The sequence below is a fragment of the Gymnogyps californianus genome, chromosome 2 (genome assembly GCF_018139145.2).
Source record: "Gymnogyps californianus isolate 813 chromosome 2, ASM1813914v2, whole genome shotgun sequence".
Taxonomy (NCBI): Eukaryota; Metazoa; Chordata; class Aves; order Accipitriformes; family Cathartidae; genus Gymnogyps; species Gymnogyps californianus.
In genome coordinates, this window is record NC_059472.1 from 142948136 (window position 1) to 142972448 (window position 24313).

At 42.7% G+C, this 24313-nt stretch overlaps 2 protein-coding genes across 4 annotated transcripts in view; both read right to left on the reverse strand.

The window, feature by feature from the left end:
- LOC127012980 (pituitary tumor-transforming gene 1 protein-interacting protein-like) overlaps positions 1 to 1783 on the reverse strand; it is a 33222-nt gene extending 31439 nt beyond the window's left edge. Inside the window, exon 1 of one of the 2 annotated variants that reach the window (XM_050891482.1) lies at positions 1522 to 1783. In XM_050891482.1, the coding sequence (XP_050747439.1) occupies positions 1522 to 1630 (109 nt within the window). In that variant the 5' untranslated portion in view covers positions 1631 to 1783. The remainder of the gene's footprint in view (positions 1 to 1521) is intronic. The other variant, XM_050891481.1, reaches the window with a different exon arrangement.
- A 12455-nt stretch (positions 1784 to 14238) lies between these two features.
- CLDN12 (claudin 12) lies at positions 14239 to 23888 on the reverse strand. Of its 2 annotated transcripts, none has more exons than XM_050892534.1 (3): positions 23794 to 23888; positions 20936 to 21003; positions 14239 to 18259 (listed from the first exon to the last, which is right to left on the reverse strand). In XM_050892534.1, exon 3 carries the CDS (start codon positions 18235 to 18237, stop codon positions 17500 to 17502), a length of 738 nt encoding a protein of 245 aa, XP_050748491.1. In that variant the 5' UTR covers positions 18238 to 18259; positions 20936 to 21003; positions 23794 to 23888; the 3' UTR covers positions 14239 to 17499. The 2 variants fall into 2 exon arrangements, with proteins under 2 accessions (XP_050748491.1, XP_050748492.1); XM_050892535.1 differs by lacking the exon at positions 23794 to 23888 and adding an exon at positions 22373 to 22414.
- Between the last annotated feature and the right edge of the window lie 425 nt (positions 23889 to 24313).

Consider the following 24313-nt stretch of genomic DNA (forward strand, 5'->3'; position numbering starts at 1 on the left):
CTCTTCCTGGTATAAGAGTACTTTCTCCAAGTACTCCCCTTCAACTTTCCTCCTACTCCAGCAATTAAAGACATACTCTTCTATGTATTTTCTCAAACAGGGAACAATACCACCTTTGTGCCAGTCCAACTCTGTTGAGCACAGGTGCTGAACTAGCGGACTATTTAACAGGATGGCGTATAAGGTCCTGCAATCTTGAGGATCACAAAATTGCCTTCTCCCTCTTCATGACAGCATCACTTCAGTAACTGATATATGCATCTGATAATCAACAAGTCTACCTCCCTACTTTTTTCCAACTCATTTGATTTAAGATTAAAACGATAATACTTGTCATATGGCATAACAATCCATCTTTTATTTTTCATTTTAATCTTATTTCTAGCATTTGTTCCTTAAAGGTCACCTACATCTTTCTGTATACTATCGTGATCCTTCTCCATATCAACAACCAACTTTGTGTCATGAGCAAATTCCTAAATTCACATAATAATAAGTGAAAAGTTTTTTCCTAGCGAATCCATAAGCAACTCCACTACCAATTCAGCCTGATTTTTGGCTCCAACCAAACCCTTTGGTTTCACCTATGTTTCTCAGAACTACTAGTAAGACACTGATTAACTTGCAGTTACTAGCACGTCTTGTCTTTTCGTTCTTTCCTCCGAGAAACACTGACAAGTCCCTTTCCCTTCTGCCTCAAGTTAGTTGTCTCACAAAGTTGGATACTTTCGAGTATAAACTCTTCCATAAAAGAAATTAAACACCTCAAATTGGACTCTAAACACTTGTGTCAAAATGCACTTGAGATACCCTAACTTAATGCAAACTAACCTGACATATACCCTTCTGGTCACATCCGCTAATGGCAACCAAATTTGAGGACGAGCTTCACCAACTGCTTTCCAAAACCAGCTATGAGATAAACGATTCCAACAGAACAAACAGGATGGCAAGAGCATCTCCACCGGCTTCTCCTTCCAAGCCACATTCCTCATCATCAGTCAGGACAGAGAAAACGTAGGCGATTACCGTCTCCTTGCAGCAAAACTCCTGATAACCCCACGGCCCCAAAAGCCGGCCAACAGTACAAACCCTAGTGCCATCGCCCCTTCCCTTGGTCGGAAGCTTGGAGCCAGCCTCTCGGGAGCAGGCTGACCGTCCTGTCCCAGCGGTGGCGAGGGCGGGCAGCCGAGCCGGCAGCCGCCCGTGCGGCTGCCCTCCCGCCACACGGAACCAGCCTGCTCCGAGGCAGGGGACGAGGACCCAGGCAAACCCCCGAGCTCCGCCAACTCTCCCGAAGGCGCTCCCGGGCGGCGCTCGGCGCCTGCAGGCCTCGGGGCGAGCGGGGGCCTCTGCCCGTCCCTCCCGCCGTGCCCCCCGCAGCTCTGCTGAGGGGCGAGCGCGGCCCCCCAGAGAGAAACACCCCGGGAAGGCCCCACAGCCCGCACCCACGGGCGAGCCCCTCCGCGGGGCGGAAGGGAACGGCTACGCGCTGCCCCGCGGCTCCCCGCCCCTCCTTACCCTGAGCCGGTGCTGGCGGAGCCGTGGCGGTGGGGTGTGCCAGCCCCATCCCGGCGCGGCCGCACAGCAGCGCCAAGGCCTGCAGCCACAGCAGCCGCTGCGCCTCCATCGCCGCCCCGCCCCGGCAGGGGCCGCGCTCGCACCAGGAACCCGCCCCGCGCAGGCGCCAACGGCCCCCAGCGGGGGGCGGGGGAGGTTCCGGGCCTGTGGCGGGCGGAGGCTGCGCGGTTCGCAGCGGGCTGGCGGAGGGGCCGGCTGCCGGGGAGGTGGCTTCACAGGCCGGGGTCTCGCCCCCGCAGGCGCCCCGAGGGGGAGTTTCACCTTCCGTGAGGTCCCGGTGCGTGCGGCCTGCGCTGGCCCTGCCTGCCGTGTCGGCGTCTGTCTGGCGCACCTGTGCGAGCGGCTGCGCTGTGGCTGCGAGTCTCTCCCAGTCATTTATGGGCTCAGTTCTGTGATATACCAGGCCTTTTTCCCCCTCCCTCAAGGCTTGTTCTTTTGATTTCACCCTCTTTTTTCCTTCCTTTGCTGCGTGGACTCTATCCACCTCTGTGAGGGCAGGGACGTGGCAAGGGTCCCTTGCCCTGTCTCCTGCTTGCTGGTGTCGTTTTTCAGTGAGGATGGCCGGCAGGCTGCCAAAGCCAACAGAGCCAACAAAGGTATCCCCGAGTCAGGGCTGGCCAGAGAAGGGAATAAAGAGATGGAGACAAATGTAGAAATTTGCCATGACGTTCCCATTTTAAAAGACTAATGAGTTGTTGGTTTTCCATGGTGAGCTACCTCCTAGGGCCTTACAGAAGCATATAGTGCTCTTTGAAGTGCCCAGGGGTATACAAAACACCCAGAGAGGGCTGCAAGATAGGACACAGGAATGAAAGAAACAGACCCCAAACCCTCTGAGATGGCAGGGTAAGGACGCATAGGAAACTTTGGGGATCTCAGTGGCCCTAGACAATGGTGGTTAGGCACTGAATCGAGTCCTTAATGGCCAATGAAGTGAGATACCTTGCCATGCTTTGACAGCCAACCTTGCTTTAATTAAATGATCCGATAGCTGAACTTTGTTAGCTTCTCTGTGATCGTGTTCAGGAATGGGAAGTTTGATATTGGGCAATCAATAGCCAAAGTACCGGTGTAGGTTTTTGTAGCGCTGAATGTCTCTGCTTCAAGTAGGAAGCAAACACTCCCTCCAAGTATGGCACTGTTTCAGTCAGCAATGACTCCAGTTGCTTGTGACCTTCCTTCTCAAACACGGCAGCGTTTAGACCACTTTCATAGTCTTGTGTAATGATACCGTTGTTGTTATTGAAAGTATTGCAATTGGTTTGTGGGCATAGGGAGAGCAGATCTTAGCTGTTTGAGATGCTTTTGCAAATGCACTTGAGCCTTAACGAGGAATAAGATGAGTGTTCTTCACAGTGCTTGATCTTGCCATCCTATCTAACTTTAGACACCTGATTCACCTTACTGCAGTGATTAATCTCCCTAAAATTCCACACAGTAAGAGATGAGTAGCTCCAGGAAACAGTTCAGAGGGAATTAGGATGACTGCTAGTAACTCCAGTGACTTAGGCCAGTGCATAAAAATAAAGGGAGCAAACCTGAGTCTTGTTGCTTGGTTCTAAGGCTGTTGGCCTCCAAAGCTGACAGAGTGCTATACCACACCAGGATCGCTTTGTGAGAGATTTGGCGGTTTAGAAGGGTCTGATTGGAAGGTGCCCTTACCTTAAATTAAGTTTCAACCCACGCATTAAAAAGTTATTTACATTTCCTTTTGCCTATATCATCTTTGGATTTTTGCCAGCAGCACTAGAGTCTCTGCCGCTCAGTCTTCAGGGAGTGTTAGAAAAATAAAGCCAAAGTGTGGTATATGGGCCATATGGAAACAAAGATGTCTTCACCTGAGCTTAATGTAGAACAATGCTGATTCATGACTTCAGCCTTCTTCAGCTGGCTGAATCATAGAATCATAGAATGGTTTGGGTTGGAAGGGACCTTTAAAGGTTGTCTAGTCCAACCCCCTTGCAATGAGCAGGGACATCTCAAGACCAGGTTTTGCCACGTGTTCAAGTCTATAAATCTTTATGCTCTGAAACACTTATTTTTTTCTTGTTTCCATATTCTTGAGTCACTTGGAACGTGCTCTTGGAATAGTAGAGACACATAGATGAGTGACAAAGGCTACCAAAGATAAGGAACTGTTTACATAGATAGTAATAATTCAAAAAACTATAGCTAAGGAGGCATACAACAGAGATGTATAAAGAAGTCATGAGTGGCACAGAAAAAGTGAACACAGAATCACTATCTTTTCTAATACAAGACCTAGAGGGCATTGAACACAATTACGAAGTAGAAGATTGAAAACAAAAGTACTTAGAAGAAAATAAAGTGCTTAAAGTATGGCTAAGTTGTGAAACTCTGTCTTTGGATATTAAGGATGCTAAAACTTTAGATTAGTCCAAAAAGATTGTATTTTTTTTCCATGAATGTGTCTGTTAACAGCTACTAAATACCAAGGTATCACCTCTGGTTCAGAAAGCCGTTGAACCACACTGCCAGAAGCTGTGTGCAATTGCCAAGGCATTATATGATTGCTTTATTCTGACATTCTTCCTTAGGCATCTGCTGTTGACTGTTTTAGGCGAGATACTGAGCTAAAAGTGCCCTTGAAATGACTTTATATAGCTGTTCTCATTAATTTTCTATTTCTCAAAAGCTTATGCTATATTCCACACGATTTTGATTAAATGTACTGAATTATGTTTGAGGCAGAGGGGAAGTCCTCTAGCTAATTTTCTATATCTTAGTTTTGGATGTTTTTATGTATTCAGTGAAGAATGACTTCTCATAAAACAGCTCAGATTCGAAGACAGAGCTTGTGATTTTTCCTTGAGTTGCTTGTAGCATGGTTATTCTAAAGGAGGTATCTTTTAGCTGGAGCAAAGAGTTATGAGAAAGGGGGAAAAAAAAGAATTTGCTGAGAGCTCTTCGGAAGTACGGTTACATCTGTCTTCTCTGATCTAGCTTTGTTATTCCTTTGGGGGACAAAAACATTAATATAATTTATGAACAGCTATGGTAATTCTCTCACAATAGCTATACTTACAGTAATGAATCACTTTTGTTCTTGATTAGGTAACCACTCCCTCAGCAGACATAAATTCCCAGGAAATGGAGAGTAGAAGACATGAAAAAGTGATCTACCAAGAAACGGGGTTTGGAACAAGCAGTACCTATTAAGATTACAAACAAAAAGAAAATCTCAGAACTTAAACAGATTTTGCTTTTTTCTATCATAATTCCATATTCATTTCAAACGATAACAAGGATTTTTCTGCCAGCTCTGTAGATTCTGCCTGGGGTTTTGAACAGTGTTTCTACTCATGCATTTTCAGCAGCAGCTCTGGCCCCTTTTCCTCATCTCTGCTCCAGCTCTTCCCTTGTGATAGAACAGCTAAATAAGCCATTCACTGGGTAGCTCAACAAAGAACGGATCGGGCTGACAGTCTTGTCTTCTTTTTTTAGCTGGTTTATTTTTCATTATTACAAGTGCTAACAATCTCAGAGGTGACATATGAGTTACAAAGTCTATGTGTGTTCAGTTGATTCCCTTAACAACAGTATTACTTCATCGCTGTGAATGAGTTTACCCAGCTTGCCTGATTACAATATGCGTAAATAATTCGGCTGATAAGTCATGTAAGTGATTAGAATGTCACTTTTTTTTCTTTGCTGTGTTGCGCTTATGGACATAGGCCCTGGTAAAAGGCATTTTACTCCAGCAATACATTGTTCAAAAACGTTGTTTTAGTTTGTGGCTGGCTGGAGCATGAATGTGTCTTCAGTTTGCTGTGTACTTAGATCAGCGTTCCCACAAAAAGCAGTCCGTGCTTCTCTCTCTCTGAATGCTTGTTCTTGCATCCAACAAACACCGTGGTATACGAACAAAAACTTTTCTGCAGTCCTATAGTGAACTGATGCAGCTGAAAGTTTGTTTTTCAGCTAGATCAGTGATACCTTATTTGGGTCACTGAGCAGGGGACCAAATTCTTGCGCTGGCACAGCAGAAGAGGAATTGTGAAGACACGACTAATATCCCAGGGAAGAAGGACCTCTCTTTTTTTTTTTTCTCTCAGTTGCAGGACCAGCTTAAATGCACGTTAGCTTCCTATTAAGGCTTCACTGAAGTCATGCAAGAGGGTACATGTGAGGTCTAGTACTTTGTTAAAGTGGGGTACTAACTGTGATTAAATACCTACAGGGAGCAGATCTGCTGAATAAGAATGTGGACCTTCATTTAGTCATCCTTAAGAGTGTATTCAGATTTTAATAAAATGGCTCTTACAACTATCTTCTTAAAATTCAAAGTATTAATAATACCATTTTATAGAGGAAAAGGTGCAGCCACGAGTTCAGGCTATTTCTCAAGGTCAAATAAAGACAATTAGATCTTCCAGGTCAATATCCACCTTCTGTCTTATAATAACCACCCTTCCATAAATAATCTTCACTGAAACAGAACTCCTAGAGATCCTAATAATTAGAAGTGGTAAGTATCATAAACAGATTAGCTCCAGTCCTGCAAATACACAGACAGCAGATATTTGCAGGGATTAGAACAATGCAGTATAGAGGTGAAGTGATATCCTTTATTCAAGGTTTTGCAATTCTGCTAGAAATACAATGGCCCAATTTCATCTTTCAGGCAAACCCTGAGATTAAACCAGAGATTAAATTGGCTGTTAAATGACCTTCATAAATTCAGACATGATCAGCTGAATACTACTGGGAGAGTTAAAGTCAGTCAGTCTTCTCAATTGATGTGGGCCCTTGCTGTCATGGAAATAAGATTTGTACCCACGGTGATTTTTGGCTTGCAGAGAGGGAGCGTAGAGGAATATATGGGATCAGTTCAGTATCTCTGCTAAGGGTGGTGGTAAGTAGCAGCTGATTTTCTTTGGTTTTCATTGCACAATACTCAGGTGATCACACACTTAATATTTAGGGAGTAAACATACTGTTCAAAGAGTATCTACATAATTACTCAATTATCTTGTGGCTATACTGAGAGATAAAAATGTTAGTCTCATCAAAAAAGGCATATAATGAAAATTTTTGCCTTCTGACTTTCACAGCTCATGTTACATCTGAGTTGTTTTTTTTTTAAAGAAATAGTTGCAAATAGCACTGCTATGTGCACTGTTCTGCAGAATGGTTAATAGTACTGAATTGCAGTGAAATTGAGTTATAGTCTACTGTTCGATTTATTGTAATACTACTGTGACCAAAATGACAAACCAAGTGCTTCCAAACTTGTATTTCGGTAAAATCTGGCAATGCATAAACAGCTGTTAACATTTAGTCCTCTCTAATATTTCAAACAAGGGAGAGCAATGAATTTTCTAATATAACATGTACTGAACTGATCACTTCTAGCAGGGATAACTAATTTATTTTGAAAACCATTGGACTTATCTAGACAAAGACTATTTGTTAAATGCAGCATTTCTTGGATGCAAGGGCTGATGTGTTTTTTGGCTGAGCAGTGTTGCACAAAAAATGGACAGAGTGTTTGTTTAAGAAAAATAACGATTGGGACCTTGGCATAGGGTATTGTTCAGATCTCCCAAACAGGCCGGTTTGTTGCAGTCTGTGTAGCGACAGGAGTCACTGGACCAGATGAGACTCCCCTAACTGCTTCTCTGCTCAGTTCTCACATCCCAGCTGGCCCCTGATCCTGTGCAACTACTTCAGCACATGCATTATCCATTGCTATAGATTATTTTAAGCTAAAACATCTTACTGTATTAACTATGTGCAGAAAGACTGTTTGTGTGACCATTTCTGCATCTACAGGAACAGTTTCTACAGCCTATTTACAAGCATCTTATCTGTGTGCAATCTGGTCAGTTCTGCAGCAGGAACCACCAGGAGCCTCTGGAAGGGCCAGATTCTCAACCCAGGATGTTAAATGACACATTTAGGTGTAGAAATTTGTCTTGGCACAGCAGGAGCTGCCTGGGAGGAATCCTCAGGACTGTCTGAAATCCCCACCTGAAGATCTCCCGCAAGAGTTAGTCAGATCCTTTGTTGTGGAGGTGGTGAGCAGCTGGATCCGTCACCTTGTCTTTGCTCAGTTGAGCGTCTCTTCTGTGCAGGGACTAGCTGAGGAGTTCCTGGACCGCCCGGGGAGTTAATGAGTTTAGTGCACTGAGCGTGCACACAGGGACATCCCTAAGACCCAGCTACACCACAATTGTGACTAAAGGACAACTTGACTTTCATCCATATGTCTCACATAAAACTTAAATTCCACAGCTCTTGCCACAGCACCTCTGTAATTGAAAACCGTGCTGAACAGGATTGATCCAGCTGTGAAATAAGACAGGCAATTCGTGATTTCCTGTGGGTTGCCTTCTGTCTTGTGGTTTAACCGGGCACAGGCTTTCCCTGGGAACATGGCTATAATGCCACATGGGTCACACTCTTTTGCTTTCTGCTGTTTAAAATTGCTGTTGCTCTCTAGAGAAATCTGTTTCCAAGATTCTGCTTTTTTCCCCAAGAATGAATTAATGTAATGAGACTTAATTGCATGTTTTGTATTTATAATTGGCTTTGCCTTATTAAATCTCCTCAGTCATAGCTGGGGCAAGAGAGACCTTGTAGAGCTACAGTCAATTGGGGCAGGGTAAACAGGAGAGTCACGAAATGGAACAGCCCAACAAAAGAAGGGTCCTGTTGCATTCCAGCAATGAGTAAACTCCACTTGATTTAAGCTATTGGCTTAACAAACTGACAGAAAATACCCCTTGGCTGCTATTTCCCAGGCCTTATCTAACTTCTGAAAGATTTATTTTGTTAAAACTGATAAAGATCAGCTAACAATTTAATGCCGAAGTATGGGAGAAGTATTTACCCACAGAGCTGCTCTTATTTAATCCATTTTCTAAACTGAGGGGACCAGATTTTTTCTTGGCATTTCACAGTCTATATCATATGAGTTAACTTACTGTTTCAGTTGGACACTGGGTCTTTTTCTTAATACTGTGTATTTCCTGGCTTGTCAGCACTTCAGCTTTTCTTCCCCCTGCTGCAGACTCGGATTTCGTTTAGAATGCTATATAGCTATGAAAAGACTGTAGTACTGATATCTCATATATCTCTGTTCTGATTATTTTCAATATAAAGGGCTAATATAATTTGTTCCTTGAATCAACAGAATTAATTCAAGAATCCTAATACCAAACCATCTTGCTGTAGCTTTGATCTATCTTGCTCTCTCCATCGCCTTAATTCAGGCTAATTAAGAAATTGTACCTGTATCTAGTTATTTTCCAGGAGTTTTGTGCAATACCAGTTCTACACCGTCGCAGAAAAGGAATCCCTTCTATTCTTCTTTCATATGCAATATAAAATTCCCATATTTAAAAATAGGACTGTATCATTCCAGCACACATCCCAGAATTACTTGACCTGGAATCTTGACTATAGCAAGTACTTGTATCTTGCTCCTTTGAAGAAGTTAAGATACAGAGAAGTTAGTGTTTATTACCATGTTACTTAGTTTCACAATATAGACTCACCTGTATTATCCAAAGCAGAGAACTACTGTTTCAGAAAGTAGTAGCATTACAAGTGTTCCAGTGGACACGGCATCCTGCCCAAATCTCCTTGCTTGTGGTATGGATCTGGGATGTCAAGAATTCGGGAGTTTACAAATGTCTGCCTTTGCACACAGAACATTTTCAAAACAACTCTGATCAAATCCTTGTTTTGATTTACAATCATTTCTTTCTAGACAGCGGGTGACAGATTTGTTTACAGCTAGATCATATACCGAATGGGTATTTTCAATTTAAACATGATGTCCAAATTTCTGGTGTTTTCCTCCAGGCCTGTGCCAATGGAAAAGGAAGTCCTGCCTTCTGCTACATTCTCCCTTCTTATGTTCAGTCACAGTTGTGCACTTATCCAGCAAGAGACACAATGCGCATGGTGGTTGGACACAGACAATATTTTCAGGAAAAATAATAATCACTTCAAGCCATATAGGAAACTTTAAGAGCTCAAGAAAACAAATGAATAGCTTTCAGCCATTAGGAACTTGTGTTTATTCTTGTTAGGAGAAAGATGTGACAGCTGAGCACAGAAATAAATCAAAGAAAATGTGTTAAATTGCTACGGTAGGGGATTATCAATAACAAAATGAAATGCAAAACATTGTAAAAATAGCTATGATAAAAAATAATTTCCAGAGCCAACCCAGGAAGTGTGATCAATTTTAGTTTGCTAATTTATAATAGTATTCAAGCATATCGAGTCGTAGGCTGCGTTATCTATGATAGACCATACAGAAGCTTCTACAGACCCTCATGCCATCTCTGGCGCCCTGCAAAAATAAGGAGGTGTCACCTGAGACATTGTCTTGTAAAAGATGCCTACTGGAAGACTGCCGTGGAAATCTGGACCCAGAGAACTGACTTGCCCACGCTAGGAAAGCAAGGAGAAGAGCTTGGAATTTTTTTGGGAATGGGGCTGCCCATGAAACAAAGACAGCTGTGATGCATAGAAAGGGTCTTAGAACAACAGGACAATTTTCAAGGGACAGGAACTGTCAAAGGCAACCTTTCTTCTCAAGAAACAGTAATTTACTTAGCTGACTTAAGGGGCCAAACTCAAAAGCTGCAGGGTTTTTTGTACTTTAGTATGCATACACAAGCAGCTCAGAGGCATATTTTATCAAATTATGTTGTTTTCATGTTATCTATCTAATAGGACCTTTTTGAGTTCTTTTCCTGTGTTTTAAACCAGAAAGTCTCTGTGATGTGTTTGATTCTTACTGTGAGTAGTGAAATCTAGTCCAAGCAAATTCTGTTCTGCTCTGTGTTCAAGATCTCCTACAGGAGCTCTAAGCAGATTAGTGCTGAGAGCGTGAGAGAATTATAGCTCTCAGATGACTTCTCAAGTGAGGCATACAGGCATCAGCCGCTAAGATTAGTGGTTCTCAAGGTTCTCATAACTCCTTGGCTAATTAAGGTGCAGCCACATGGCGTTTGAAAGTGTACATGCAAACTAACTGGAACTGATGTACCATAATGAATGATGAACTCTGTAACCCAGCGGCAGCTGACAAAAGAACTGCTGAAAGCCCCACCAGCACCTCAGTATTTGCTAAGCCACAATGCCAGAAACCTCGTGTTCTGGCTGCCTATGTGCCACCAACCTTGCAGAGCCAGCTCTTTCGCAGTTGTTAGGCTGACTCTCTGAATTATTTGCAAGGGAAATGTCCTCACCTCTGCAGTTGTGGAGTTCCACAGCATTTGGTCAGAGTTGCAGATGGCAAGTCAGATCTGAAGGTGCCTGCACCACAAGCCTAAGAAAGAACAGAAAGGTGAATATTTTTTTTTTCTGACTGGGCTTGTATTCTCAAGGCCTTCTCTGGGAGATGTATAATTGAATCAAGCAGAATAGGCAGCCACAGAAGGCAGCCAAATTTGTGCAGTCTGATTTATCTGCAGCTGTACCGTAAAGAAAACGCCCTCCCACTGAGCCTATTTTGTGAGAATGTAATTCCTTGTCAGCTGCTTCCCGAGGTGATACTTCTACCAGGAAATTCAACCTGTCTATAGAACACCTTAGCACAGCAGTAGAAAGAACCCGAGCACTTTATTGTTGCTGACTTGACTGAAGAGTCAAAACAGTGCAATAATGGTCATCCATGATGCTGAGTCTTCAAACAGAGATAACACTAAACCATTCAGATCTAACCTGTAAGCTAATGCAAATATCTTAGTATCTGGCACTATTCATCTATTAAAAAACTAGCTCTTTTCCTTACTAATATCATTATCAGTTGAGATTTCTTAAGACATATATAGTTTAAAGCAGTGTAATCTTCAAACTACAAAAAAAGTGTTGGCTTTTTTATGCTTCATTACCTTTTTTCCTTGCCATACCTTCTTTTTCTAAGTGAATTAGGATGAAATGAAAGAAAAGGGAACAAACTTTGAAATGTTTTGGAACATGATTTTTTGCCTTGCTAATAAATGTTTAATGTTTTTCTCAAAATGCAGCATTTTTCAACAACTTCTACAATTAATAAACACAACCCACCTTAAAAAAAATTCAAATTAACACAGTCTTTCTTATGTAAATTGCTCATTAAGTGAGAAAACAAAGGTCTCGAAGTAAGGCTTCATGAAGAATCAACCTAAGGCTGCCATCTTGCCCTTCTACTTCCACCCATATATTTCCGCTGTCTCCTTTGTGTTGGCAGTAGAGCTCACGACCAGGAGGCAGACCAGATTAGCCACCTGGGAGGCTGAAAACTACGTAAGCAGAGAAGAAGATAAATAGCAAAAGGAGCAGAAGATGGGATTTCATCTTCTGGTAGCAGACAATATTTACATCTGCTTAAGCCCATCAAAAAATCACATGCTGATGCCTTTTGAATAGTAGGTCAGAAAGTGCCTGCAGTAAGTTAAGATACATCCAGGACCTTTTTTAGGAAACACTTAACTGCTAGTATTTATTTAAACTCCAATGTGAATTTGTAAATGATCTTACACGTTTGTTTATGAGTATGTTGTGGCTTTGGGAAGAAAACTAGTGCAGTATCAATGGTTACAGACCCTCTAACTGGTGGAGGTGCTGTAATACAGGGTAGTGAGACTACAGAGACTGGAGAGTGCCAAGCTCTCGTGCTAAAATGCCACCCTTGGCATGGCACGTAGCTAGGAAGCGGTGCTCACCACTTGGGTCAACATCTGTGGTTCCCAAGGACACATACTGCTTGGGCAGTACTCATATGCCGTGTTTTCAAAGTTTGCTTATCATATTCTGGGAGTCTTTGGTGCTGAGTGAAGCTTATTCAAATACTTAGAGCTTTAATCACCTATTTTTCTCTTTGTTAGAACAGAAACTAGGACAACAACCCTGCTCCTGAAGTCCAGCTTTCTGGTCTCTCCTCAAAACAGCCTTAACCACTCATACCCTCCAGCTCACCTCAATTTCTACTGCCCTGTGCTCAGCCTTCACATCTCCTTACAGCTGCTACACCCAAAAGACAAAGCCCCCATACCTAGCAGCCTAATACCTGAATGAGCAAATTGACTGTTTGGAACATAGATAAAAAGCAGTTTTGAAATCAGAAACCACCCTCTTACCCTTCGATGAGACCTCTGCGTGTCCAGCTTGATGAATGCTGATGCAACAGTGGAACAAAAAACATACAAAAAAGCTTATGCTGCTTCTAAGGTGTGTTACCTGCCTGCTCAGTAGATACATGAAGGCATAAGTAACATTACATACCTGCTGAACCACATGTGTGAACTCAATTCCTGTGAAATAAAACAGGGGAAAATCTGCCAAGAGACTTGTTTTCAATGAGCACAAATATGTGGGTAGTTTTTTTGGAATTTTAATATAAAGAAAAAAAAAAGAGGCACTCCCATGTTTTGGGAGAAATTGAGTTCTCTGCATCCCAGTATTTATGTCAACACCCAGCTAGCCCCTAGGTTTATACCAGCTCTCGGAGACAGGAAGCCTGTCTGACAGCAACAGCAAAGGAGGAAATGAACCCAAAGCAGCAGAGAATATAAAATCCTTTTTCCACCCCCTCAAGCGAGTTGTAGTACTGGCAACAACTGCTTTATACTGTGCATACTCCATGAGAATTGTTCTCATACAAACATTACTTCCCCAAACAGATAAAAACCCAGCTTACTAGCATGCCAGTTTAGAATCCTAGAAATCTACAGAGGAATTACCAGCAAGCCTCATGATATTCTGCATAAATAATCCAAGGTTGTTTTGTGAACTTGCACTATGGCATCAGCATTTCTAACGCTCAAAGGGTTTGTGTTTCACCCCGTAACAATGGGGAAAGGCTCGGTACTGAGTTGCCATAATGCTGCTGAGCTGCAGTCGCCAGGAGCAGCACACGACAGAAACAAAGCATCACTAACCATTACCGTCATTCTGGACTGTCACAAGTCCCTGCGATGCCCAAACAGCTTTCACATGTACGGCAGCAGCATATTCTCCAGCTGACAGCACAGACAGCACAGCAAAGGGGAGAGGGCAGGAGGATGGCTAATACCACCACCGCCTTTCTTGCGTGACACTAACACAATGCAAATCTTACCAGTCTAGGAAAAAAAATAACCCAACATGGAAGTTTTCAGCTGGGTTAGCAAGTTGCAGTGGTTAACCGATGGCTGAGTGAGCGGCAGAACAGACGCAGGGAAAGAGACAGGGCTTTGACCGTGGGGTGAGGACTGCGCTCTTTTCCATGTCACACTGATACTTTGGCTCTGCTGTGAGGCTGAACCAGGTCCTGGCCCCCAGCCCGCATCCCAGCCCCAGGCACGGAAAGGCAATCTTCTAGATTAAGGGAAATCACTCTCCTCCTTTTAAAGGGAAAAGGAATCCTAGAACTTCTTAGGACTAGCTTACAATAAAAATAAAGGGAAATTATAAATAACAGTCAAGCTTTCAGAGGGTTGCAGAAGGGTTGGTTTGGTTTTTGGGGTTTTTTTTGTTTGTTTAAAGCAGGAGTCCTATAAAATTAGGGAGTTAAAATGCAGTATACACAACATTTTAAGCCTGTTAAGGCATCTGAAACAGTCTGGTGATCAGTATCAAAACAGGTAAAGTCTTTCATATTCTAGCAGATACTGTTTTCCACAAAATTAATCAAAATAAACTGCATCTGTATGAGAATGTTTTATTAAAAATACATATCTTCTGTTTCACATAAAAAGAACCAACACTGTAATTAAACACAATTTAAGAAGTTGGACAGGAATTACTTGGAAAAAAAACCCCAGGTTCCCGTAATCCCAGAGCACCCAACCTTTGACTGCATGAGCCACAAATTAAAATCTTCCTGTGTTCAAGACCCAGAGTGCCTGTCCTGTACACAGCAAAGTGCCCAGGAAGGAGCCACTGGTCAGAGGCCGGGGTGCTCACCGCTCCACAGCAGCTGCTCCCTGGCAGAGAAACATGCAGGATACATGCGTTCTCCTCCCCACATCCAGGGAGGCCTGTCACTCCCCAGCCCTGCCGCTGGGCGCGATGGTAACCTTAGCAAGAGAAATGCTGGAGTGGCACTCGGCTCAAGTGTCACAGGTTGGCCACCTCTTTCCCTAAAGAAGGAGAAATACAGCACAGCACTTCCAGTTAATTTCGCTTACGATCCAGCAGAAACTCACATTAATAGCACTGTTGAAAGAAACCCAGACATGCTTCAGTGATACAACATGATGCAACAGTCTTTTTGAGAAAGATGACCTTAACTGAAACCTACGCTGGAATCCACTAACTTTTGGATCCCCACTTTTCATAACTCAGATCCATCTCAGACTTTTGAAAAGACACAATTTTCAAAGCAACAAGTTATGAGCTTAGGCAGCAGCAAATACTGATTGAAAGTTTAGCGCATAAAAATCAAAGTCAGAATACAAAAAAGTAGTCAGAGACATCTGCTATTTAAAGTGTACAGAACAAAACACTGGCTGCATTTATGCTCTTGTAGAAAACATCAGCTTGCCAGGCTGCCTTTCTTGCTCTGGAGATGCTGAAAATTCAGCTCCTTTTAAAGTCACAGAGAGATGTATTCATCATCCCTCCAAAATGATCAAAACACTTTGGAAATTCAGGCTCAAAAAGCATACCAGACGCTGACTGTAAACTAACATTTACTGGCCAACTCATAACTTAAGCAAGGCACAAAGAAGAAAAGACACTAGAGTGATGGGGAAGCAAGCTGACATGAAATCACAAACCAGTGGTCCCTGTGCTTTGACCTGACAAAGCATCTAAGGGTATGGGCAGCAGCAACAACAACAGTATTTAAGGTTGGACAACCAGAGTAACTGTAAAGCAAAGTTCAATTTTGAAGGAAAAAAAGCTGGCTTGCATTTCATTATACATGTTCTAATCCCATACACGTTATGATCTGATTAAAAGGAAAAAAAAAAAGATACTTCATCTAACATCATACCTTGTAAACCTAAGAGGGTATTACATTCATATCACTTTAGAGCCCTAGCTCCATAAGTTTTCTTTATCATCTACAGTGTTAATTCCTTAGACTGCAATTTAATCAAGCACTCTGTCCAAAAGGCCTGTCACTTTACTGACTATGCTGGGAATTTATGACAGAGATCAGCTTCCTCACTCAGTCCACTGAAGTCCGAGGTCTACCAGTTAAAACACAATGATTCCTCTTAATACACTGTTATCGCACAGACTGTAACACAACAAGATTTGCCCAGCACAGCATTTGTTCCTATTTCTGATGCATGGAAAAGGAAACGAACTGACTTTCAGGACCTCAGATGAGTTTGCAGAACTGAAATTAAAGAACTCTATTTCATTTTTTAGCAAAGCAAATTTGTTCTGGGATTAATGAAATACAAATATCCACTGAGCTCCAGAATGCCACCAATCAAAATAACTTTCCTTACTGGAATGACATCTTAAACACAAGATCTCAAGTTGCCAGAATCTGAGCAAATCAAATGCTTGCCTTAATTATAACACTCTTCAACTCACTGTCATCAAATTTCCAAGTAATTTCAAAGCCCATATTGAAAAGCTTTGATCCTAAAGGCTGATCTGCTCTGCATTTTAGAAGGAAAAAAATTTATTTAAAGACATCCCAGGTCAGGAATTTATAATCCCTCCTCATCCTTGTAGAGCTACAAGGTGAAGCTCACAAGTTACTCAAAACAGGAATGGGAAACTTTCTCCAGTTGTGAGGTGGCAGCATAGGAAATAACTGGATTTTAAAATAGCTCAACTTGAAAGGTGTTGAAGAAGAAGGCTGAAAAGGTTAATTCTTAATCAGTAATTAAATAAGCTATACCATGAAAAGTCCAACAACCATAAAGATCAACTCTGAAAAATACACAAGCTCATTGTTACTTGTATATACATTTAAAAAAAAAAAAATAGATTTAAAAATCTCTCCCCAGGGTTATAATCCCCTTCCTAGAGAGATGTTGTTATAGCTTGTGTACAGTGTTCCAAAAGAATCTTTCATAGCCTTCAGAATTCTTCATGGTTTTCTTAATCCGTTTTGCAGTGAGTGACATTTCTCTGCAGAACTGACTAATACTTTAAAGACTACTTGAAAATTCATCTTTAAGATGGCCTTCAAATAAAATAGTTAAGCTCCTAAACAGAATTTTTAAATACAAGTGGTTTTTGTTTTAATCACAAAATAGATCTAGTGAATTTGCTAACATTAAAAAACAGACTAGAAATAAAATTCACAAAAAAGTTTCTAGCCTCCAGTAATTCATTAAATGCTATTACAGTACAGAACATTATTAGTTAAATCAGTTTTATTTCTTCTGATAGCTACTTTGAAAATAAAGGGTAATTTGACACTAATTCTATTACAGAAGTTCATAAGTGGGTAGCTTTTTGCGTGTGCAGTGGAGAATAAAGAACAGTGCTGCAGAACTGAATTAGTCTGCCAAATACCCTTTTCAGACATCACATCTTAAAATATGTGTGTCTAGATGAATAAGAAACTCAGTGAACCCCCTGCACCCAGTTCCACTGCCTGCATTTGGATAATGGGTACCAGGGTCCACCTATGTAGCTCTTACAGCTACAGATCAGAATCTAATAATAGCTTATCAAATAGCAAAGAGGTTCAAACCTGCTTTGTTCTCAGTAAGCAGAAGGATGAACGGATACTATTGTTAGTGTACTGTCCCAGCATTAGCAGCAATTTTGTCTGTAGTGAGCTCAGAGTTTAAAAAAAAAAAAAAGCTGGTCAGGAAGTAACACACAAGAACAGCAACAGACTTGCTGAACTCAGGTCTCCATTGCTTTGCGCCCTGGGAAACTTGACCTTACAAATGATTATGCTTATTTAGTGCAAGGCAGCAGAGAGAATCAAGCCTGCAATTTTCACGGTTTGAATGAGCACAAGAACTTCACTTCCAAGACTCTGTCTTCTTAAGATGCATGTGTCACAACAGGAATGTCAATTTCTATGGCAGAGAGGCGAGAGCGTGCCGAATATGGCTGAGAGGCATAGCTGTGCATGCTAGGGGCATGGGAATAGAGGGGCTGCCAGAAAGGAGAAGGTAGGTTTTTACACGCACAGTACCACAGAAACAGCAGAACAGAAGTGAAAAACAGACCGCCAGCACTGGCGATGGCAATAAATACAGAGATGTCAAAGCTAAAGACAGGCTCATATTTTCTGTTCAGATAATTGTTATAAAAAATGACCCAGACTGACGGAGTGAGACAAATGGCACACGCAAGCAGGAACAAGAGGCCAGCCACGAGATGGCAGCCCGCACTGTTTACAAGGCATTTGGCCAATTTGATGTTTGGCACGGTCGATACAAAGGCTGTGTTACACATGCCAATCAAGCAGAGAAACAGAGCTGAGACAGCAGTTAACATACTCAGTGGCAGGGCAAACTGAAGAACACGCAAATCCAGTTGATCGACAGCAGTGTACCACTGTGGGTCATATATCACACAGTCTCTGCTCCCATCAAAGCGAGCGCACTTAATCCAGAGTCCAGTGTAAACGGTCACATTCCTCTCATTCTTGTTGAACGTGTACAGTCTCATTTGCCTCCAGTTTGGAAGCAGAACTGCTGCAAGGAGTCCAGCTACTGAGGCTGTTCCACTGAGGAAGGCCAGTACTGTTGCTGCATGAACATCCCGGCAGCCCATTCTTGCCCACAGAAGTTGTTTCCTGCAATTAAGAAGGAAAATTAAAAAAATAAAAATGAGTAGGTGAAAGTTTACGGATACAGGACTGACTACAGTTGACTTGTGCCAGGTTAATAAACTTGTATGGCAGCTGATAGGCAGTAACTCTCTGGCACCTTCTTTGCCGACACACTTATGCAGAGGTAACACTACCAAGTTCACGCTTTAATGAAACATCAGATTATTTCACAGACTCTTACAATTGCTCAGCTGACAGACTGCTAAATTTGCTGTATTCAAGATCAAAAGGGAGCACTTGAACATGTGATTCTACACAGCCTTTCACCTTGTGTCACTGCATGGACCTTTACAGAGCCCAGGTGGAGAAGGCGAATCACTGAGTGAGTGTGATTTAAGTTCACCTCTCCTCAACTGGCAGCTCCTTCTCTTTAGCCCAGAGGTAACATCAGAGCACGTGTTCAGTCCTACCACGTGAGTAAAAGGGAATTGCTTAAAACTAACATCATTAGATTGGACAAGGAATGCACATGTAGGCAGTTATCCACATTTTACACAGGACAAATTGTTGATAAGAGCTGCAAGCTACTAGAGAAAGCTCTGTTGAGTAATTTACTATGATTTTTTCAAAAGCAATTAACAGTTCTTCTACACTACTTCTGCCTTTCAAAACCAGCTGTCCAAGCACACAAACAATTCCAGAAAGCAGATGGCTTTTCAGCTTTCACATTTTCCTCTTCAGAGCAAGTGTTAAAGAATACTGCTTCCTTTTCAATATAACCACTGTCTGCATACCTAGTATAGCCTCTTGCGTGCAGAGATCCTGGGAAACAGTCTCAATGATGGGTCTTAAAAAAAAAAATTCCCCCCAAAAGACTCAATTTGAGTAATCCCTTCTCTGGGTGCTTGAGATACTTTAAAGAAGCCTAATACATAACAGGCACTGAACATCCACCCCAGAGTGTACCTGAAGCAGGACACTAAAAATTACAGTACCTAAAAATGAGCAGATACTTTGAAAATTCTCACTGAGCACCATTCAGTCATAAACTCCTACTGAAATTTCTTCCAAATCATTATACTGCATTGTGCTTATTTGTCTAAAGTCACAAAACAATTCTTTAGGTACCAGAAGTTCCACCTAATGCATATACAAATAACTGAATATCTGTATCTCAGAAAGGTTACTGACATGGTTGCAACCAAAGAGGAAATTGGATCTGATCCCTTACTATCCTTCTACAGCTGCAAACATCAAATGCTTAGGGAACTTTTCAGATAAGGAATTTCCATGTATACTAGAAACAATCTACGAGCATTATAAGCTATACAGCTAGTCAGCATTTTATTGATTTATAGACAAATAAATAAAGCCCAATTTGTTTCATAAGAAAGCATTAGGCATTTATTTACTTTTTATGCCATCTAACCCCGAAGGACTGCAATGGTATGTGGGTAACATTTAACTGCTGATCACACTCTTTTAAAGAGGCACTGCTGAAAAGAAATAATGACAACCACATTAATGCTAAAAAATGCACCTTATTCATCAAAAAGATGGCATTATATTTTTGCTAAGAATAGCTGATCGTGCACAAGCTACTGTTCTGGTGGCAGTAACCTTTTCAGATAGCGGGTCGTTAATAGGATACCTCCCAGGTAGAGGGACCCAAGACTTATTTCCATCATGACTGATTTAATATTACGCTTAACCTCAGCTTCAGTAAGGTCAACGCAACCAACCTGCAAGGAAACGGAACTATAACAAATAAGCTTGAGGGGTAAATCTAATATAGCCTCAAATTTTGTTCTCCTCAAGCTTGATACTTTTGCTCTTCCATAAAGAGCTTGCCTTTGCCTGGATAAAACTTCCACGCAGTCAAGGCATGCTCCGAGACAGAGCTCTACCAGGAACAGCTGGAATAAGCACAAGACTGACCGTTTTCAGAAACCCACCATTTCTGCAAATTCATTTGCAATAGCAGATGATAAAAATCTGGGCAGAGTTAATGCAGCATGGGCAAGAAGTGATGTGAGGTTCACCCATATTCTCTAATATAAGAGGATGGAAGGAAAAAAAAAGGGGGTATTTTCTTTCCTTCTACATTATCAAAGTATAGTTACGGCAAGGACTATGCAGCCAGGACTTAGGACAGCATGCGAAAATTTGTATTTTTCTATTACCTCTGCTGTACCAGTTACCTGGACAGAAAAATTCAGTCTCTAGTTCATCCTATGATTGCCAGGTGTGTTTAGACCTCCCTGCATACCTTGTTTTTGCTGGCCATTCCTGGTAGATGCACCAAGGGTGGTTTTTTTGGTTGGGTTTTTTTGTTGTTATTTTTTTGAAGGTTGTTTGTTTGGTTTGGGGGTTTTTTGTTGTTGTTGGTATTTGGTTTTTTGAGGTTTTTTTTGTTTGCTTTTTAAAAAAAAAATTAAAAAAATGAAAGAGTCCTTAGTGCTTCTCTTGGGGTAGGAAGGGAAAGACATAGAAAATAGCTCATTTTCCCATTAGAGGGTATCAAGGAAAAGTGAATTTGTAGGTAAGGTATCCATGATCCCTCCCATCAGGGGAAACTTGTCCCATTTTGCAAAAACTGCTAGCTTTATAGCTGTAATTACAGTTTCAGTTACAAATCCCTGAATAAGACAGTAACAAAATAGATGTTGTCTTAATTAAAGATGGATCCAGTGTACTCACCAGCGGTGTGTTCAAATCAAGAGAAACCTTGGCAGCTTTTAGAAGTAGGAAAAAAGGTGTTACTGGATCTAGGAAACAGAATAAGGAGAGAGCCAACATCACATTTGTTTCATGCAATTCCAGCAATGGTGTTTACATTGTAACTCAGAAATAAGGAATCTCAGATATGTTTACATCAGGCCAACTCCATCACCTTTCTAGAATTTTGTCTTATTTAAAAAACAAAACTCAAACTACTTTTTTTCTTCCCCCGGGATCTTTCCCCAGAGCATGTTCTCTTTCTATCTACTCATCTCCCTCTTCATGCAACAGATAAAAAACTCCCTTTCTTATGGGTGTTCCAAGACACAGAGATGTTCACATCCTGAATTTTATGTTTCTAGCAAAAAAATCCATATAAAGCCATATAAAATTATTATTTCAGATGCTAGGTTCCAGGCTGCGCATTGGAAGCGGTGCAATGATTTTTTTAATGTCAGAAAACAAAACACAGACTCTAAACTGTTTATATACTTGTGGTTCTCTGTTCCTTCCTGGCTTCTACACAAAGGTTTGAAGGAAAAGGGAGAAAGGCAGGAAGTACTGGTGATGCTTTTTCAATGGCTGTCCAGCTTTTCCAGAGGAAGAGAAAGGATCCTCTTTACACCCACATCTGGGATCCACACCACTGAGTCCCAAGAGCAACTCTGCAGGTCATAATAGGAAAATCGCTTTCCTACTGGACAGTGTCAGACCTACAAGCATGTCATCATGTGACTGTAAGAGCTACAACCTAAAGGTGAGTTTGCTGTACTACCGTGTACAAGGACATAGAGTTTATTCTGAATGACCTGTATCAAAACCTGAAATATTGTAACATTTATATATGCGTAGTCCCCTGGGGTGCAACATCAAAGAAATTCTTCTATCAAACCATCTAGGCAAGAGAGAGACCTTACAGCACACACTCACGCAACCTAAATTTTTCACTAAATGCGAAAGTGAATTTCCAAGTCTGGAGTCCTCCAATATGAATGCTATTGCATATAAGACACAGAAATGCAGACACAATCAAATCAAGCATCCCACTGGATTTCCACTGCCAGGTTAATCAACCAAGACTGCTATGAGTAAATGCAGCAATTTGGGCTAACTACGCAGGGCTGCAAAGGTCAGCATCAACACGTTCAATTGCCTTTGGAGAAGTAGCAGCACTTTTTTTTTTGTTCATTTGTTTGAGTTTGGATCTCAAAAAAGAAAAAATACTACTGCACAGCTCAGAGCAGCTGTTTTTATTCACTAACATTTCTGAGCAATTTTCAAGCTTTCTGTGCATTTAGCAGCAACTGAAGCCAAGATAAACATACAGGTCTCCCTCTCCAGGTTCACACCCCAAAACACTAGCCAATGCTCAGTAACAACCATAATTAAGTAGAAAATTAGTACTGGCAAACAAACCTGTCATAAAGGGAGCTGTGCTGAGCCCACGAGTCCTTCCCATTAAATGATGAAAACCTGTGGCCACCAGCTGTTGTAATAAACAGATACAGAGCAGGTACAGAATATTCTACACTATCCAACTCAGAAAGCCCCTCCATTTCTGCAGACATGGAGTTTCTTTTCTCTTCCTCTATCTGTTCAGTCCATCTGATTTTATTCTCTACTACTGGTGGTGTTGAGCAAGTAGGGACCTCAGCCACTTCTGAACTAGCTGTCCAAGGGAAGAAAGCACACTTTGGCCAGGATAGGTGAAACCCTATCTTGCCTTAGATTCTAGGCGCAAGCTTCTTACACCCCAAGGATTTTACAGCTATAATACTCAAGGCTCTTATATCTGATCCACAGAAGTTACCAGTCCTAATACCACTTCAGGGGCAGATTTTACCATGGCTCCTATTCTGAAGATCCACGTTGCTGTTCCAAGAGATGCTGGCTGAAGCTGGCTAAAAACTGGTAAATCGTTAACTGCCTCACAAGCTAAAAAACTGACGCAAAGAAGAAAAAAAAAAAACAACGCATTTACTAGAGACATAATTCAGTGATGAGTAAAGCCAGCTCTGTTCCCTTGCATGGCCTTGAGAAGACCATGGTCAGGGAACCACCACTGTTCTGTAAACCCCTGCAGGAGAGAGGTCACAGTAAGTACAATTTATAAACAAATGCATTCTCTAACTACCCAAAACAGTATTATCAGTTTAAAAAATTATTATGAGTTTTGGATAACTGACCACCAGAAACTGGAGACCAACAGCTACCCTGTTTCAAGATAACTGGGAGTAACTGATACAGAATCAGTGCCACCAGTCATTTTTTTTCTGCTAGAAATCAATCACACAGTTCCAAGTTCTACAAAACTCCTATTAAAATTAAATCCCGATATAGAGGATTAGCATTAACATTCCTAGCTAATACGTTAGGATTTTCAAGAAGAACTTGTAGCACGGGTAATTATTTTACCGACCGATCTGGAAAAAAACCAGATGACGCACAGCCGAGGCTGAAGCAGAAAACACACTCTCCCCGCGAGGTGCTCGGCAGCTGCCGGCCGTGCCCCCGGCACACGCCAAGCACCGCCGACACCCGCTCACAGGGAGCGTACTCCCAACCAAAGCGCACGAAACCTGTCGCACCGCGAAGCAGACTTGCAGGGGAGCGGGGTTAACCGGGAAGGGCCGCAGAAATCATCCCCCCCGGCCTAACGTGCCTAATGGCGGCGGGCGGAGCGCGGGCGAGCAGCCCCCGCGCGGAGCCCCCTCGGCAGCAGCGCGCCGGGCCGGCAGTCCCCCCTCACGGCCAGGCGGCCGCGGGCAGCTCCCGTCCGGCGCCGCGGGGACGGAGCCGGAGCCGCGTCCACCCCCACGCCCGCCCTCGCCGCTCACCTTCCTGTCAGGGCGCGGGGGCACACGGAAAAGGCACCATCGCCGCTGCGCTCCCCGACCTCCGCCTGCCGGAGCGGCTTCTCGGCTCTCGGGAGGCCGCGGCCGGTCACGGGACGCCCGGAGGGTTGTGGGGTTGTAGTCCAGCGCCGCCGCAGTGCCAGCCCCGAGCCCCCCGCGCGCACTACAGTTCCCAGCGTCCCTCGCGGCGCCGACCCGCTCGCAAGGCGGGGCCGGGCCGCAGCCGGCGGCCGCCCGGAGCGGCGGCTCCTGCCGGGGCGGCCGCCGCGCCCTTTCCGCGGGGACGAGCCCGCCGCTCGGTTTCGTCTGTTTTGAAGGAGGACTGCGATTCGCACGCAGCCCGCGGCGGGAGACAGCGATGCTTTAAAATACATTCCTCAAATACGTCAGTAAAGTTAGAGGAGCCGGCGCCGTTACTCTCACCAGCACTTCGTGAGGCATCGAGCAAAACTTACTCTTTATAATCCTGCGTGAGCTTTTGCTGGGTTTTTTATTTTTATGA